The sequence below is a fragment of the Solanum verrucosum genome, unplaced genomic scaffold, assembly GCF_900185275.1.
Source record: "Solanum verrucosum unplaced genomic scaffold, falcon-dt-bn FXZP01000085.1, whole genome shotgun sequence".
NCBI classification, from domain to species: Eukaryota; Viridiplantae; Streptophyta; class Magnoliopsida; order Solanales; family Solanaceae; genus Solanum; species Solanum verrucosum.
Genome location: NW_026019839.1, coordinates 856,398 through 871,605, shown reverse-complemented (window position 1 = coordinate 871,605; position 15,208 = coordinate 856,398). Strand labels below are relative to the sequence as shown.

At 33.1% G+C, this 15,208-nt stretch overlaps 1 protein-coding gene across 1 annotated transcript in view; it reads right to left on the bottom strand.

Moving 5' to 3' along the window:
* Positions 1–14,638, bottom strand: part of LOC125815944 (uncharacterized) — a 125,394-nt gene extending 110,756 nt beyond the window's left edge. Inside the window, exons 1-2 of the mRNA XM_049495527.1 lie at positions 14,132–14,638; positions 12,240–12,342 (exon numbers count right to left, since the gene is read on the bottom strand). Coding sequence (XP_049351484.1) covers positions 14,136–14,621 — 486 coding nt within the window. The 5' untranslated portion in view covers positions 14,622–14,638 and the 3' untranslated portion in view covers positions 12,240–12,342; positions 14,132–14,135. The remainder of the gene's footprint in view (positions 1–12,239; positions 12,343–14,131) is intronic.
* Positions 14,639–15,208: the final 570 nt, after the last annotated feature.

The following is a 15,208-nucleotide window of genomic DNA, read 5'->3' as shown; positions in this document are numbered from 1 at the left end:
AATTAACTCTCACTGTGTATGCATACTGGAGCTAAAAGGTTTGGGCCTAAAATCTTTCAAGAAATTTTGGAGTCCTTTAACTTCTTTACCGGCCTTATCTAGAGTGATAAACTCAGATTTCACAGTAGAGCGAGCGATACATCTCTGTTTGGAAGATTTCCAAGAGACTGCTCCTCCACCAAGAGTAAATACATATCCACTCGTGGATTTTACTTCATTTGACCTGCTGATTCAATTTGCATCACTATATTCTTCCAATACTATTGAATATTAGTTATAATTAAGGCTGGCAACGGAACCGGGAGGTCCGGTACCGGTTTCGGTCCGTTCCAGTCCGTTACCGGTTCCGTCTCGGTTTTGGATATTACCGGTTTGATCCGGTATTATACCGGTCCGGGAGGGGTAACGGGACGGAAACCGGGATTTACCGGTCCGTCCCGGTCCGGTTAGTCCCGGTTCCTTTGTCACGCCCCGAGCCTACACCCTGGGCGGGACCGGCACCCGGAGACCATTTCTAGCCCCAAGCGAACCCTTGGCCTGGCTTTCTTAACTCAGCGGAAACCTCAACAGAATAACTCAATGCAATGCAATATTACAAAACAACTTAACTTATAAAATATGGCCATAAAGGCAACTCGAATCTCAAAATAGAATATTTACATATATATATAGATGAGAGACTCAAAACTAACTGACTGACTGTCTGTCTATGAAGCCTCTAAAATACTGAGATGGATGTTGGGACAGACCCCGCAACATCCTAATAAAACAAAAACTAAGAACACAAAATAATTGAGTCCTCCGGAATGCAAGGAGGCTCACCACTGACTCTGGAGTGCTCAGCTGGATCAACGACGTGCAGGATGCTGATCCGGGGTACCTGAATCTGCATCATCAAACGATGCAGGCCAACTGGCATCAGTACATGGAATGTACGAGTATGCAAGCTGGAAAACTAAGCAACAAAGGCTAGAAGGAAAACTGGAAGAAACTGAATAGCTTACCTGGCTCAACTTAACTCAACCTGACTGACTTCTTTCAATATAAGGCAATTTAAAACAAGTGCGATATAAAGAAAGATTGCTTAAAACATGCTATGAACTCTGTGTGTATACAAGGATACAATAAGCCTGAAATGTGTATAAAAATACAATGAACTGATGTATATAAAAATACAATAATCTCTGTGTATGAAAAATACAATAACTGCTGTGGGAGTTTCTCTAACCGACAACCATCACATAAGAGCTATAGTGATGATACAGCGATCGACCTCACGCTGCCAGAGCATCTTATACCCGGCCAAAGGTATAAGACCTGAACTGCCTAATGGATCCACTAGTCTAATCTGAAAAGGATTCATCTAAAAAGTATGATCCTTTTCTACCCATGGTGGCTAACATGGTTCTATGGGGGCTGTGGGTTCTTTGAACGCTCCCCCAATTCGGTGCTCGATACTACTCCCAAAAATGTACTGGCTCTTATGTTTTTAAAACATATTTCTTCCTGCTGATATGAGATAATTACTCAAAAACTAGCCCGAAGGCTTTTTGGAAATCTCAGTTTCCAACCTTGTTTAAATGTAAAAACATTTCTTTAAAACTTCTTTGGGAATACATAGTTCCCTAATAACTTTGAGAAAAGAACTCAACTTTAAACTCTTTACTTTACTTGAACTCTTGGCTTGATGTGAAACTCTTAACTTTTGACTTGACTTGAAACTCAATACTTAACTTGGAACTTGAGCCTTAGAATGAAGTTAAAACGCTCAATGAAGACTCTTGGAAAACCTTAAAGACTTGCTTTGACTTACTTACTTCTAAGCTTGACTTCACTTGACTTGGAAACTAACTTCACTTGAATTGGAAACTAACTTCACTTGACTTGTAGTTTTACTTGACTTTTGGAAGTACCTTGGAGTGTTGGAAACAACTAGGAAACATAGGTATAATACCTAGGAACATGTATAAAAAAAGAAATGGTGAATGAAAGGGAAGGATTGGTGTCCTTGGCACTAGGAGAGGTGCAACAGCCCAGCCCCTTTTTCCCCAAAAATTCGACTTTTTCCCCTTGTTTCTTTCCAATTCTAAACCCTCTCAACCTCAAGGTTTCAGCAGCAACACTTAGAATCATAAAGACCCTTATTATACAATAGATTCAACTCAAAAATCACAGCCAGAAATCTGTACTAAATCAGCAAGAACTTCAACACAACACCACTACAACTTCAACAACCAATAAATCTTCTCTTGGAATTAAAAACGAGTTGGTGTGTGGGGGTATGAACCAACCAACACTAAGGATCATAAAATCCCTCAATATACAATAGGTCACAACTCAAATACACAGCCCAATCCTGTCCCACAACCAACAATAACTTCAACAACACAACTAACAACATCAACAACAACTAACAACTTCAACAACTTCAACAACAAATCCAATCTCTTCTCAAATCATAAAAACGAGCTTGGTATGTGGGGGGAAAGGATAAACCCACACTAAAGACTCACATACCTTGATAGGGATCACCCCCGACGAAAATCCACAATGATCTTGAAAAATCTTGTTGATCTCCTCTTTCTTCTCTTCTTCTTCTCCTTCTTCTCTTCTTCTTCTCTTGAACCCTAACTCTTTCTCTTTCAAAATGGGACAAAATGATCCAAATATCAGCCTAATACAACAATATAAGCTCAAAATAAATTATTTGTGAAAAGACCAAAATGCCCTTAAATTTCCGGAACGGAATCCCTGCCAACTGCCCAACTTTCAAAGATCATAACTCGCTCATACGAACTCGGAATCGAGCAAACTCAGTGGCGTTGGAAAGATCGTTCCACAAGCTTCGAAACCATAACTGGAAATACTCCTAAATCATCCTGATATAGGAGTTATGACTGCTCAAAGTTGGCTAAAAACTCACTGATTTCCACACTTGGCCAAATTTTCCAGATTTTAATTTTTTCCAAAAATGACTATTTCCAAATTTCAAGCTTCTTCATATTCATTTTTAAATTGTCGGATGTTACATCCTTCCCGGTTCCAGTCCGGTTCGGAACATTTTTTTATTTTTTTTTAAATCTGAAATTTTAAATTTTATAGCCGTTGAGAGCCGTTGGGCAACGGGTTTTGGGCCCCACCTACGGGTCTTTCACCCCCATAACCCCATTTTACACCTCCCTACCCCCCAAACTTTTTTTAATACCCCAAACTTCTTAAAACTACATTTTCATCCTTTTTTTTAACTATAAATACCCCTAATCTTTCATTCTTTTTACTCACAAAAATATCTTCTAATCTCTCTACTCTCTACTCTCTAAATTCTCTTATTCTCGTTAAAATTACGAATTTGATCTTTGGAAATTGGAGCTTCAAAATTCAACTTTCAATTTTCGGCTTCCGGTCATACACGTCTACTTTTTCAAGTAGACGTTTGGTACATTCGTTCCAACTCACTTTTCATTTAGTTATTTATTTGTTTGCATTTAATTATTTATTTTGTGAGTAATTAATCTGTAGTCTCTACTTATTTAGTTATTTATTTGTTTAAAACTTTGCTAATCATTTTCGTATTATATATATAATTTGCTCACTTTTTATATTTGAATATGGATTTTGGAAAAAACATTATTGAAAAGGGTAAAACAACCATAGTTAATTCGTTCACTAATTTATCTAGCTCAAAATCCAAGAAAAATAAAAAAACCGGTAGTACTTCTCAATCTAAAACTAAAAAAATTTCTCAATTAAGAATAAATACGGATGATTATACGCATGTTGATGAAACTGCTTTTAATATTGATAGTAATAGTGGATTAGATCCTTATCATGAACATTTACAAAGAAGATTTGGTAATTTTGAAGAGGAATTACCTGAAGATGATGAATATGATGATGTTAATGCTTATGTTGATAGTTTTGATAATGATGTTGATGAAACTGAGCCACCGTCGGCTACTAGTCCCACTCCCAATCCCTCTTCCCCGGCTCCCGCTCCCTTTCGTTGTCCTGCTCCCGTTCCCCCCGTGCATCCTAGGACTAAGGTAGAACGCGCTAAAAAATCAGTTGTGTGGCAATTTATGACTCAGAATGAGGATAAAACACAAGCTATTTGTAATAAATGTAAACATAGAATGAATCATAAAACTGTAGGAAAATAGGGTGGGACGGGACATTTGAGTAATCATTTAATGTCATGTTGTAAAAATGAATTTTTGCATGCTAAAGCTGTAGCCAAAGCTAAAAAAATGGTACCACCCTTCCTGAAAATGTAGGAGTAGAAGGCTCTAATATGGTCCAAACACAATTAAATCCTTCTAATGTTTCTGGTTCTAGTATACAACGGTCATATAGTAGAGAAAAAGATCTTGAAGAATTAGCTAAAATGATTGTTGTTATGGGTTTGCCATTTAGTTTTGCTGAAAATCCCGGTTTTATTCATTATATTCAAATTGTGTATAATCCACATTTTAAAGGTTTTACTAGAAATACAATTAAAAAGGCTGTCTTTGATTATCAAGCTCAACATTTTCAATATCTTCGTTGTTTATTTTATTATAACAATTGTAAAATAGCTATTACTTCTGATATGGGTCGTAGTGTAAATGGTAATGATTATTTCACTATTATTGCGCATTGGATTGATGAAAATTGGACTTTGCAAAAAAGAATTTTAGGTTATAAATGTTGTGAAATGCATAAAACCGGTAGCTATATAGCTCAAACAATTATAGATGTTTTGCAAAACTATGGAATTTGTGATAAAATAAGTAGTGTCACATTAGATAATGCTTCTAATAATAGAACTGCTGTTGAAATACTAAAACCGTCTCTTTGCCCTATTTATATTGATGGTTTTCATATTAGGTGTGCTGCACACATATATAATTTGATTGTTAGAGATGGTATAGCAATGTATGATGATGGTTGCACAAAAGTTGAAACTACATGTCATTTTATTTTTAAATGTCAAGTTAAGTCTAGACGTAGAGATTTTGAAAATCGTTGTCGTGAATTTAATCTTCCACCTAGAAAAATTCCAAAATCAGTGTGTACTAGATGGAATTCTTTATTTGAAATGCTTGAAGTTGCATATTAATATAGAAAACCTTTACAAATGGTTTGGAATGCTCATAATTCAAATATGGCATATAGACTTGATGATAATGATTGGAATGACATAAAAGAACTTATAGAATTCTTAAAAGTTTTTTATTTAACTACAAAAAAAATATCTGCACTTTATTATCCAACTATTTGCTCTGTTTTACCTAATATTTGTGCTATTTCTAGTAAATTTTATAAATTCAAAAATAAACCAAGATTTGAAGAATCTATTAAGAAAATGATTGAAAAATTTTAAAAATATTTTATTCCTATTCCTCAAATTTATTTAACTGCTTGTTTGTTAAACCCACATTACAAAGATGAAGGTGCATCACGAATGGTTGATAAAATATATTTTAATTTGGGTATTGATAGTGAAGATGATGAAACACCTAGTTGTCAAGATGTTAAAGATAGTATAAAAATTGAAGCTAGAAAATTGTACGACTTGTATAATTCTAATATAAGAAATGTAGTACATAACGAAAAGCCTCAAAGTTCTAGGAGTAGATATAATAATGAAGATAATATTGATGATATGATAGATTGTATTATTGAACTTTCTCATAATGATAGAAATGATTTTGATGCATATATTAATCAAAATACAGAACCTACTACTATTGATCTTCTAGAATGGTGGAGCAATCGCGGCCAAGGATTTCCAAAACTTCAACCGGTTGCTCGAGATGTGTTAGCTATTCAAGCATCTTCAGTAGCTTCGGAAGGCGCTTTTAGTGCAGCAAGATTTCAAATTGGAGAGCATAGACATTCATTAGCAGCAGATAGCTTGGAGATATCCATACTATTTAGAGATTGGATTAATGGCGAGAGAAGGAGTTATGGTCGTCCACCTTTACCGACCAAATTTGAAAATGACGTTGATGAAATAATGCAAGATTTTAGTGATGACGACATTGATGCAATGGAAGAACTAGCTAATCAACCAATTCCAGAGCATGTTACTAGAGAAATGTTAAATGATTTAAAAAAAAGATTTTCTTGGTAGCATGAACTATTAAATTTAAATGTCTATTAGTATGAGTATAATAATTCGAGGTCTAATTCAAACAGAACCCTTCCTAGAAGGTGGCTGTGTAGATTAGATTTTTCAATACTCTACTAATATTTTGTAACTCAACTTGTACTATCTAATTAATATTAATAAAAGTATAGGCTATTCGCCTTAATTTTTTTTTATTATTGTCTTCAAAAGTTCAAATTTAACTTTTAAAGTGTGAAATTTCAACTTTTACAGTTTTAAAGTTTTAAATTTTCAAACTTTTAAAGTGTGAAATTTAAACTTTTATAGTTTTAAAGTTTGAATTTAAATTTTCAAACTTTTAAAATTTAAAGTGTGAAATTTAAACTAGTTTTATAGTTTTAAAGTTTGAATTTAAATTTTTAAACTTTTAAAATTTAAAGTGTGAAATTTATACTTTTATAGTTTTATAGTTTTAAAGTTTGAAATTTAAATTTAAATTTTCAAACTTTTAAAGTGTGAAATTTAAACTTTTTATAGTTTTAAAGTTTGAACTTTGAATTTAAATTTTCAAACTTTTAAAGGGTGAAAATTAAACTTTTATAGTTTTAAAGTTTGAATTTAAATTTTCAAACCTTTATAGTTTTATAGTTTTAAAGTTTGAATTTAAATTTTCAAAGTTTTAAATTGTGAAATTTAAACTTTTATACTTTTAAAAGTTTGAAAGTTTGTATTTAAAACTTTAAAAGTATAAATTTTTAAGTGTAATGTTCTTAATTTTTTAATTTTAATAAAAAAATTATAATTTATAAATTATAACCGTTGGGACCCGGTTTCCGGTCCGGTCCGGTCCGTTACCGGTCCGGGACGGGTACACTAATTTTTTCCCGGAATTACCGGTTCCGGTCCGTGCCGGTCCCGGTTCTGTTCCGGATCGTGGTGACCGGTTCCGTTCCGGTCCCGGTCCGATAGTCCCGGTTTCGGTCCCGTTGCCAGCCTTAGTTATAATGCAAAGTAATAGTTTTTTTTTAAGTATGTTTTAAATACTCCAAAACTCTTTTCATTGTCATCCAATGAGTTTGATTGAAATTACTCGTGAACCGACTTAGTTTATTAATAGCATATGCTATATCTGATCGCGTACACTTTATGATATTTATCATACTTCTCAATACTCTAGCACAATCCAATTGTGAGTCACTTTTGCCTTCATTCTTTTGAAGTACAAATCTCACATTTATTGGAGTCTTGACAATATTGAAATTCAAATGCTTGAACTTGTGAAGTACATTTTCAATCACATCAGTAACTTCAATGTCTTTCATATCGAAGTTACTTTCTAGCATATGCTTAGTAGCATTTATGTTAGAAATGTCTCTTTTGACTATCACAATGTCATCAACATAAAAACAAATAATGACCTTGTGATTTGGAGTGTCTTTAATGTAAAAACATTTATCACATTCATTAATCTTGAATTCATTTGCCAACATAGTTTGGTCAAACTTCGCATGTCATTATTTGGGCGCTTGATTTTAGTCCACAGAGTGACTTAACAAGTTTACAGACTTTCTTTTCTTTACCAGAACCACAAAGCCCTTGGGTTGTTCCATGTAAATTTCTTCCTCCAATTTTTCATTTAAAATAAAAATCTTTTCACATCCAATTTGATGAATTTGAAGGCAATATTTCGCAACTAGCGCAATTAACATCTGAATTGATGTAATCCTAGTTAGTGCTATTATCTGTCAAACAAAGTTTTCTTATTGTCTAAAGCCTATGACAACAAGTTTGTCTTTGTCTTTGTCAATAGTTTCATCAACTTTCTTTTCCTTTTGTAAATCCACTTTGAATCCAAAAATTTATTTCCTCAAGGAAGATCAACCAACTCTCAAGTATGGTTGCTCAAGATTGAATCTATCTTACTATTGACAAACTTTTCTGAAAGAGAATGAGTCCACAAAGGACATAACTTTTAGAATATATGAGACTCATTTTTAAGAAGAAATGTTACAAAATCAAACTCGTAGGAAGTAATTTGTCCATTGACATTTACTACTCCTCCGAATCTCTTTATTAAGTACATTCTCCTTTGGTTCTTTCCAAGGTCGTTTAGACCCTTCACTTGACTATCCAACAGTTCAGACTTATGAACCATAAATCGACATGCGTTACTATTTGTAGCATATCCAATGAACATACAATCCAAAGTCTTAGGTCCTATTTTGACCCGTTTGGGAATAGTTCCCTCATTTCCATTTCTCATATGAAATAGATTGTATTGGAAATTGTTTGATCACTATCTTTCAAGAGTTATTGCTTGTATAAACTTTAAGGGACGACAAACAATTCTCTATCAGAATACAACAAAGACTGAACAAACACAACTTTCTGTTGCTCCCTTTCTTAACAAACAAACGTTTTTTTTAATTATTTGTTACTCCCTTTACTAATAAACAAAACTTTTTGTTTCTCTCTTTATGAACAGACAAATTTTTTTGTTGTTCTCTTTTGCTATAATGATAGCACCCCCCATAAATTTTGTGGTAAACCTGAACTTATAAATAGGACATTCAACATTTCCTTCAAAGTTCAGTTTTTTCCTGTCAACAATTTCATTAGATTGAGGTGAGAATGTGCAGTAATTTGATGGATGATTCCATTTTCCAAATATATTTCTGCAAAAGAAAATTCATATTCTCTACATCTACCACTTCTAATCATGACAATCTTTTAATCCAACTGATTTTCAACTTCAGTTTTATATTGCCAATATGTTTCTATTGCTTCATCCTTACCATTCAGGAAATAAACATAACAATATCTAGTGCAATTGTCAATAAAATTTATGAAACACTTTTTCCCACCACGAGATGGTATTGACTTCATATCACAAATGTCAGAGTAAATTAATTCTAAGGTATTAAAATTCCTTTCAACAACACATACTTGACATTTTGATTTGTTGCACTAGAAGTTAGGCAAAACTTCTAAGTTGATCAGTTTTTGCAAGGTTTTGTAATTGATATGTCATAAGCATTTATGTCACAAACAATTTGATTCAAGCAAGTAAGAACAAACAGAAATACTAAGTTTGAAAAGACCTTCTGTGAGGTAACCTTTTCCCACAAATATTTTGTTCTTTACTTTTTATAACTTTCTCGACATTGCTTTAGAGTCAACACCTTGCCATATGTCCTTTTCAGAAGTACCTTTCCATAACATTCAATTTGTTATAGAATTACCCATGACCATAGTCTGTTCGGTCCAATAAGGGCAATATGACCCAAATGTTTGTTTTACAACACAAACATAACATATTACTTTTCACCAATGTTCATGTCTATACAAATAGACATATCTTTTTATGAAAAATCACAATATTTTAAGTGACACTTTTTCATCAAAGAATACAATTCTTTTGAACGAGTAATATAATGTTGTGGTTTATACTAGTCATATCATATACTAGTAAAGAGAGACTCAACGACCACAATATCAAATATACTCGAAGAATTTTGTGGCTCTAACATAATACAAGAATGTCATTAAATTTCATATCTTGTACTTTTAAATTTAAATTAGATAGTAAGTCTAATTTTGTCTTTATCATAAGTAAAGAACCCCCCACATTTTAAATATGTTCTCAAAAATATTTTTCAAGTATTTGAAATTATTTTCCACAAATTTTTTCCCATGCTTCAATATTGTATACCATCAAAATACATATTGGCAACACGAAGCCTTCTTTTGGAGATTTAATCAATATAAACACCCATTGCAGGCACAAAAATCACTAATTTTATGTCACTAGTGTTTTTTTTTTTTTCCTTTTTGTCACAACTAGACAAACCACTTAGTATTTAGAATACTAACAATAAAGATTCAATCTTTATACAAACTTGTTTCTAGTTTAACGATGAAGTTTTATATTCTTCTAATCGTTAACCGAATGAACCTTGAATTCTGATGAAGTTTTTATATTCTTTGCATCAATTTCACATTCAGACCGAGTAGTAAACCAAAAAGGTTTTAATCTCCAGAAACCTCAAATACAACAATGTTTCTAGCTAATGATGAAGATTTTATCTTTTTCAAATCATTTAGCCTTTAATATTCTTGACGAAGATTTTGTACTCTTCAAGTCAGATTACTCATTCAAACAGAGTATTTAAGAAATTGGTGAAGTTTCTATATTCTTCAAATCAATGCACAATCTGATTTGTTCGTGAAGTTCTTATATTCTTCAAACCAAAAGACTAAAAAAAAATCCAGAAGATTTTAGTCTCCAAAAGTCAAACACAATCAAATTTCACATGGAGTAGACAACTACAAAAGTTTTTCTTTTTTTTTTCTCCTCTAAAAAGAATACATATTAATATTAATAAAGATATATTCTAAGATCATCACATAATGATCATCTATCCTAACATTTATGAAATAAATCTCATAACTTATAAAGGATAGAAAGAAAAAATAATCAAGGGAAATAAAGATAAAACCTGATTATTAACCCCATTGAATCACATTCTATTTGTCATCAATGATTCCATACAAGTCACTTTTCTTGCTAATTTTTTCCTTCTTTTCCAGTTTCTATCATATTCCAGTTTTCCTCAGAAGACATTGAATTTCAACGAGAAACTAAACTCATGTTCAAATATTGTTAGGAGACAACATCTGTTCATTTACTTCTTCTTATAGTTATATAAAACCAAGAATATAGGAAAAATAATTAAAGTGCATTTTATGCACAAAATAACTTTTCTCATTGAAAAGAAAACTGAAGAGGTGCAATGCCTAAATGCACTTGGGAAGAAAATAATAATAATCTTACCCATCCAAGGAAAATTTACTACAAAAAATATACTCAAACATACTAAAGTAGTACTAATTCATCCCAAATCTCTTTTATCATATGATAAAATAATTCTCTTTTTCATCTTGTTCTTTCCCCAATAAAAAGAACACATAAAATAGAAGTAATTTCCTTACCACAGAAAATACCATCAATAAATTTCTTAAGCTTGTTTTCTCCTGTATTCAGATTAGCAAACCAGAAATAATAAAAGATGCAAAGAAAAACACAAAGAACTATCCGAGTCCACAGAACCCACTGTGTGTCCTTAAGAAATTTAATCTCCTAAGTACCGGAGGTTGCAGATTAATTCCTCCCAAGATAAAACAGATTAACCATTAAAGAAGTAGCGGTACCTCAAACTTCGATAATTTCAACAAACTCAAAATGACAGCAACGAATCACACACATAGACACGATCGATCGATTTTGTTTTGTAAGAAATGTATGCAAAAGAAGGGAAGAATTCGATACAGAAAAATGAGAGAAAACCTCTCTATTTATAGCCAACAAAGGATAAATGTCACAACCCTTTGGAAAGAAGACAGCATTTCAGAAAGGTCACAACACTTTGGAAAAGGCATAACCTTTCAAACGGTCACAATCCTTTAGAAAGGACACAACCTTTCATAAAGTTCACAACCCTTCGGCATAGTCATAACTCTTCAGGAGAGTCACAACCCTTCATTTCCTGTTCACACCTTTAAAACTCAACATGTTTTTCTCTCATTTCAAGCTTTTTAACTCCGGAAAACTAGAGTGATGAGAGATCATTGAAAGCAGTGATGAGAGATGGCCAGCTTCTTGATATCACCAATTGCAAAAGGGGCTTTGTAATTTGCACGCTTTGGAGAGGATTTCTCTTTTGTTTAGTTTTAGTTTTTGGAACAGACATATTGCCTCTGGCTCCCATTCTTGATAGGGATTTGCCTATTTACTGAAATAAATATATATATTTTCGAACTAACAGAAATAGAAGGAACTTTTTAATTAGAACCCGAGACCTCTAGTTGAGGTGGAAGGATTGCATCCATCCCAGATGCCTCTTGGTGTGGGAGACTTTCTATTTCTGCCAGAAAAATGTGTTCAATAATTAATGACTAAAACCATTTTAGTCACCACAGAAAAATATGTTCAGCCATCATCGATTTGTTAATAGATTTGTGATCAGTGATTATTATAAATCGAAATGTGCTATTTCGTTTCTTTATAGATGTGTGAGAATTGAGAAGGAAATATTGAACTAGGAAGAACAGCCACCAAAAATAGAAGTCCCTTCTTCTGTTTCTGTTAAGGAAGAATTTCATAGACTCCAAATACTGACTATTTCTCAAGCCGAGTCGACATTTCATTCTTCACAAGAAGCATAACAGTACCTCTGAGAGCTCCATTTGTCCTGCAAGACGATTAAATGGATCAGCAACCTCATTTTGAAAGCAATGATCAATACATACAAGAAATATATTACTTATTTTGAAAGCACCATCTAGCGACTAGCAACAAATACATATATTCCAATTTTATTTTAGATCTGCGATCTACTGTTTGTAACCCAAAGTTCTAACTCAGCACTAGCAAGTTGATCATTACTCTTTCTGGACTTACATTCTCTCATTTCTCCAACCATTTTTTGTCGTTTCATTATTAACTACAAATGTGTCCAATTTAGCCTGAAGATGTATTCTTATAAGTTCTTGATGAGCTGTACTTGTACAACAATATCGTCTTTGTCAGTTTATGCCATTTGGCTAATCTATTGTGGTAACCTACTGTAGCACAAATACCAGAGACATAATTAAGTAACCTCTCCATAACCCAATTCCCCTTTAACTTTCTTTTCATAGTAAACAAGATGATATTTGATAAGTGAGAAATTTCAATGGGTCATCTGGCACATGATTTGGAACTTGGTGGATGACAGGCTCATACCTCTACCCTTCTCCTCTTAAATACAAGATTTTTGTTTGCGACAAGGTTCAAACTCGTGACTGCACCTAACCCACACATCATGCGTTTGCGCTCTTATCACTAGACTAATCCTCCTTGGATCCAATCTTTGAACTATACATAACATGACTGTGTGAGTTTAATGGTAAAAGAATTGTCTTTGCGAGAAAGACAACTCGGATTTAATAGCACCTGATGCCTTATGCTCTTCTATTGAATAATTTTCACATACAATACTAGATCGCACACACAAATCTGAAACCATCAATGAACTCAAATTACTAGGAGTATTATATATATACATAAAAACAGATTGACAACATTAAAGATGGAGACAGTAGCTGGTACTGGAGGAAGATAAACTCCATCAAAGTGCATGGCAATGACAGAATGGTATAACAACTGCTCTTATTGTTTTACTGATAATGGAAAACAATTCTGTGAGTAGGAGCTATAACAAACTACTACGAAGGCTGCAGAAAGTACAGAAGTTGCGCTGATATGGAATTCTATCATGCTGCCTAGACATAGATTTATTGTATGGCTGGCCGTTCAAGGGAAATTTCTGACTAAGGAGAGGATGATCAGACTTCATAAACCAACAGAGGATGGAATTTGCTGTTTACGACAATAAAATTGAATTCCAGCTACATCTATTTGTGGAATGTAGTTGAACAACCAAGCTGAATAAATAATTGAAGACCTGGACAGTATATATGAAATAAGAAGGGGATGACGCAATGTTTAAGATGGATCAAAGGTAGGCGTGAGTATAGAAATTGGATTCTTTTTTTTGTTTGACGCTGTAGTTATTCGACCAGACTTCCTCGAAGATGGCTTAAATCTCTAGAGTGCTTTTTAGGTGTAACTATTTGGTTGTTATGGTAATTCCTCACAGTTTACCAAAAAATCAACAAAAAAACACTAACCATGCTTATAAAGATTGGAACTTCAGTTTATACTAAAGCAAAGCAAGGATGTATCTTAGCACCCTTTATTTATTCTAACAAGTGGGAATTGCCTCAAACTCCTTAGGCAAAGGATAACCGAACATCGATGAACTCCTCAATAGATATCCATAAAGAAAACTTCTCTTGATAACACAGATCTGTCTTTGGGAGAAAGACAATTTCTTTTCAGCAGTTCAGAACAGAACAACACATGAATTTTTTTGCAATTTATACAAAGTTTGCATTCATTGACTCAAACTACAAGTATTATTGGATTTAGAAGTTGACCTCATCATATTGAAGCAAAGGCAGAATGTTGGCAGCCCTTAATCTTATTAGTACAAGTAGGAATATTTTCAAATTCCTTAGCTGGTAACTTTTCAGACAAAAATCCAACATGAAATTCAATCATCTGAGACTCTTCATCAACACTAATCCCAGTTACAGATACCCATACAAACAACTTTTTTGCTTGTATTCCAGTGACATCAGAGACAGATCCATAACTCAACTTCCCTTTAATATCTTTTTGGTAGTAAACAAGCTGATCTTGAAACTGTACATAACATGGATGTGTGAGTTGGACAGTAAAAGAACCGTCTTTTGTGGAAATAGTGTAGGATTTCACATTGTTTGGGAGAAGACCCTTTGGAAGATTGTAAGAAGGAAGGAGATCATGAACATCATCATCTTTATTTGAACGGCTAAGATTGAAGGATAGACAAAAGATGAAGAAGAACAAGAACAAAAGCTCTGACTTTGGAGAGAATAAGGCCATTATTGAAGCAGAGAGAGAGAGAGAGGCAGAGGAAGACAATTAATAATGGGACAATCAAGAGGCAAAATAGAATTTCATTACGTAGTTAGAATGTCATTTTCCCAAGGAATATGAATAATGCATTGAATCAAATAATCCTATTGGCACATAATGACTCAACGGTGTTAGCTAATGTTAGTTCAATTTATTTAGGATACTGCATTAATTATTTTAACAATCATTGTTTATTTAGATTATGTTATTAGTGTTTGTTTAGGAGTTCTCTTAGTATTTCTTCAGTACTTATTCAATATTTATAAGTAAACCCAAATAATGTTTACTTATTTATTAGGTAGAAGTTGAGTGTTTTTTCCCCTCTCTTTTACTAGGAACTAAAGTTTTATAGAAGTTTAAATGCTTTATTAAAAGGCAGGTACATAAAATATTATGTTGTATTTAGAGTGTGAGGTAGACAACCTATTTAATTCACTTATTTTGAACTATGAAAAAAGTTTCAACAATTCACTCAATATGAATAGACTAGAGGAAGTAAAAATATTAGTGATTGTTTTCACGGTTCAAGCTCAAAGACAACCTACCCTACTCTA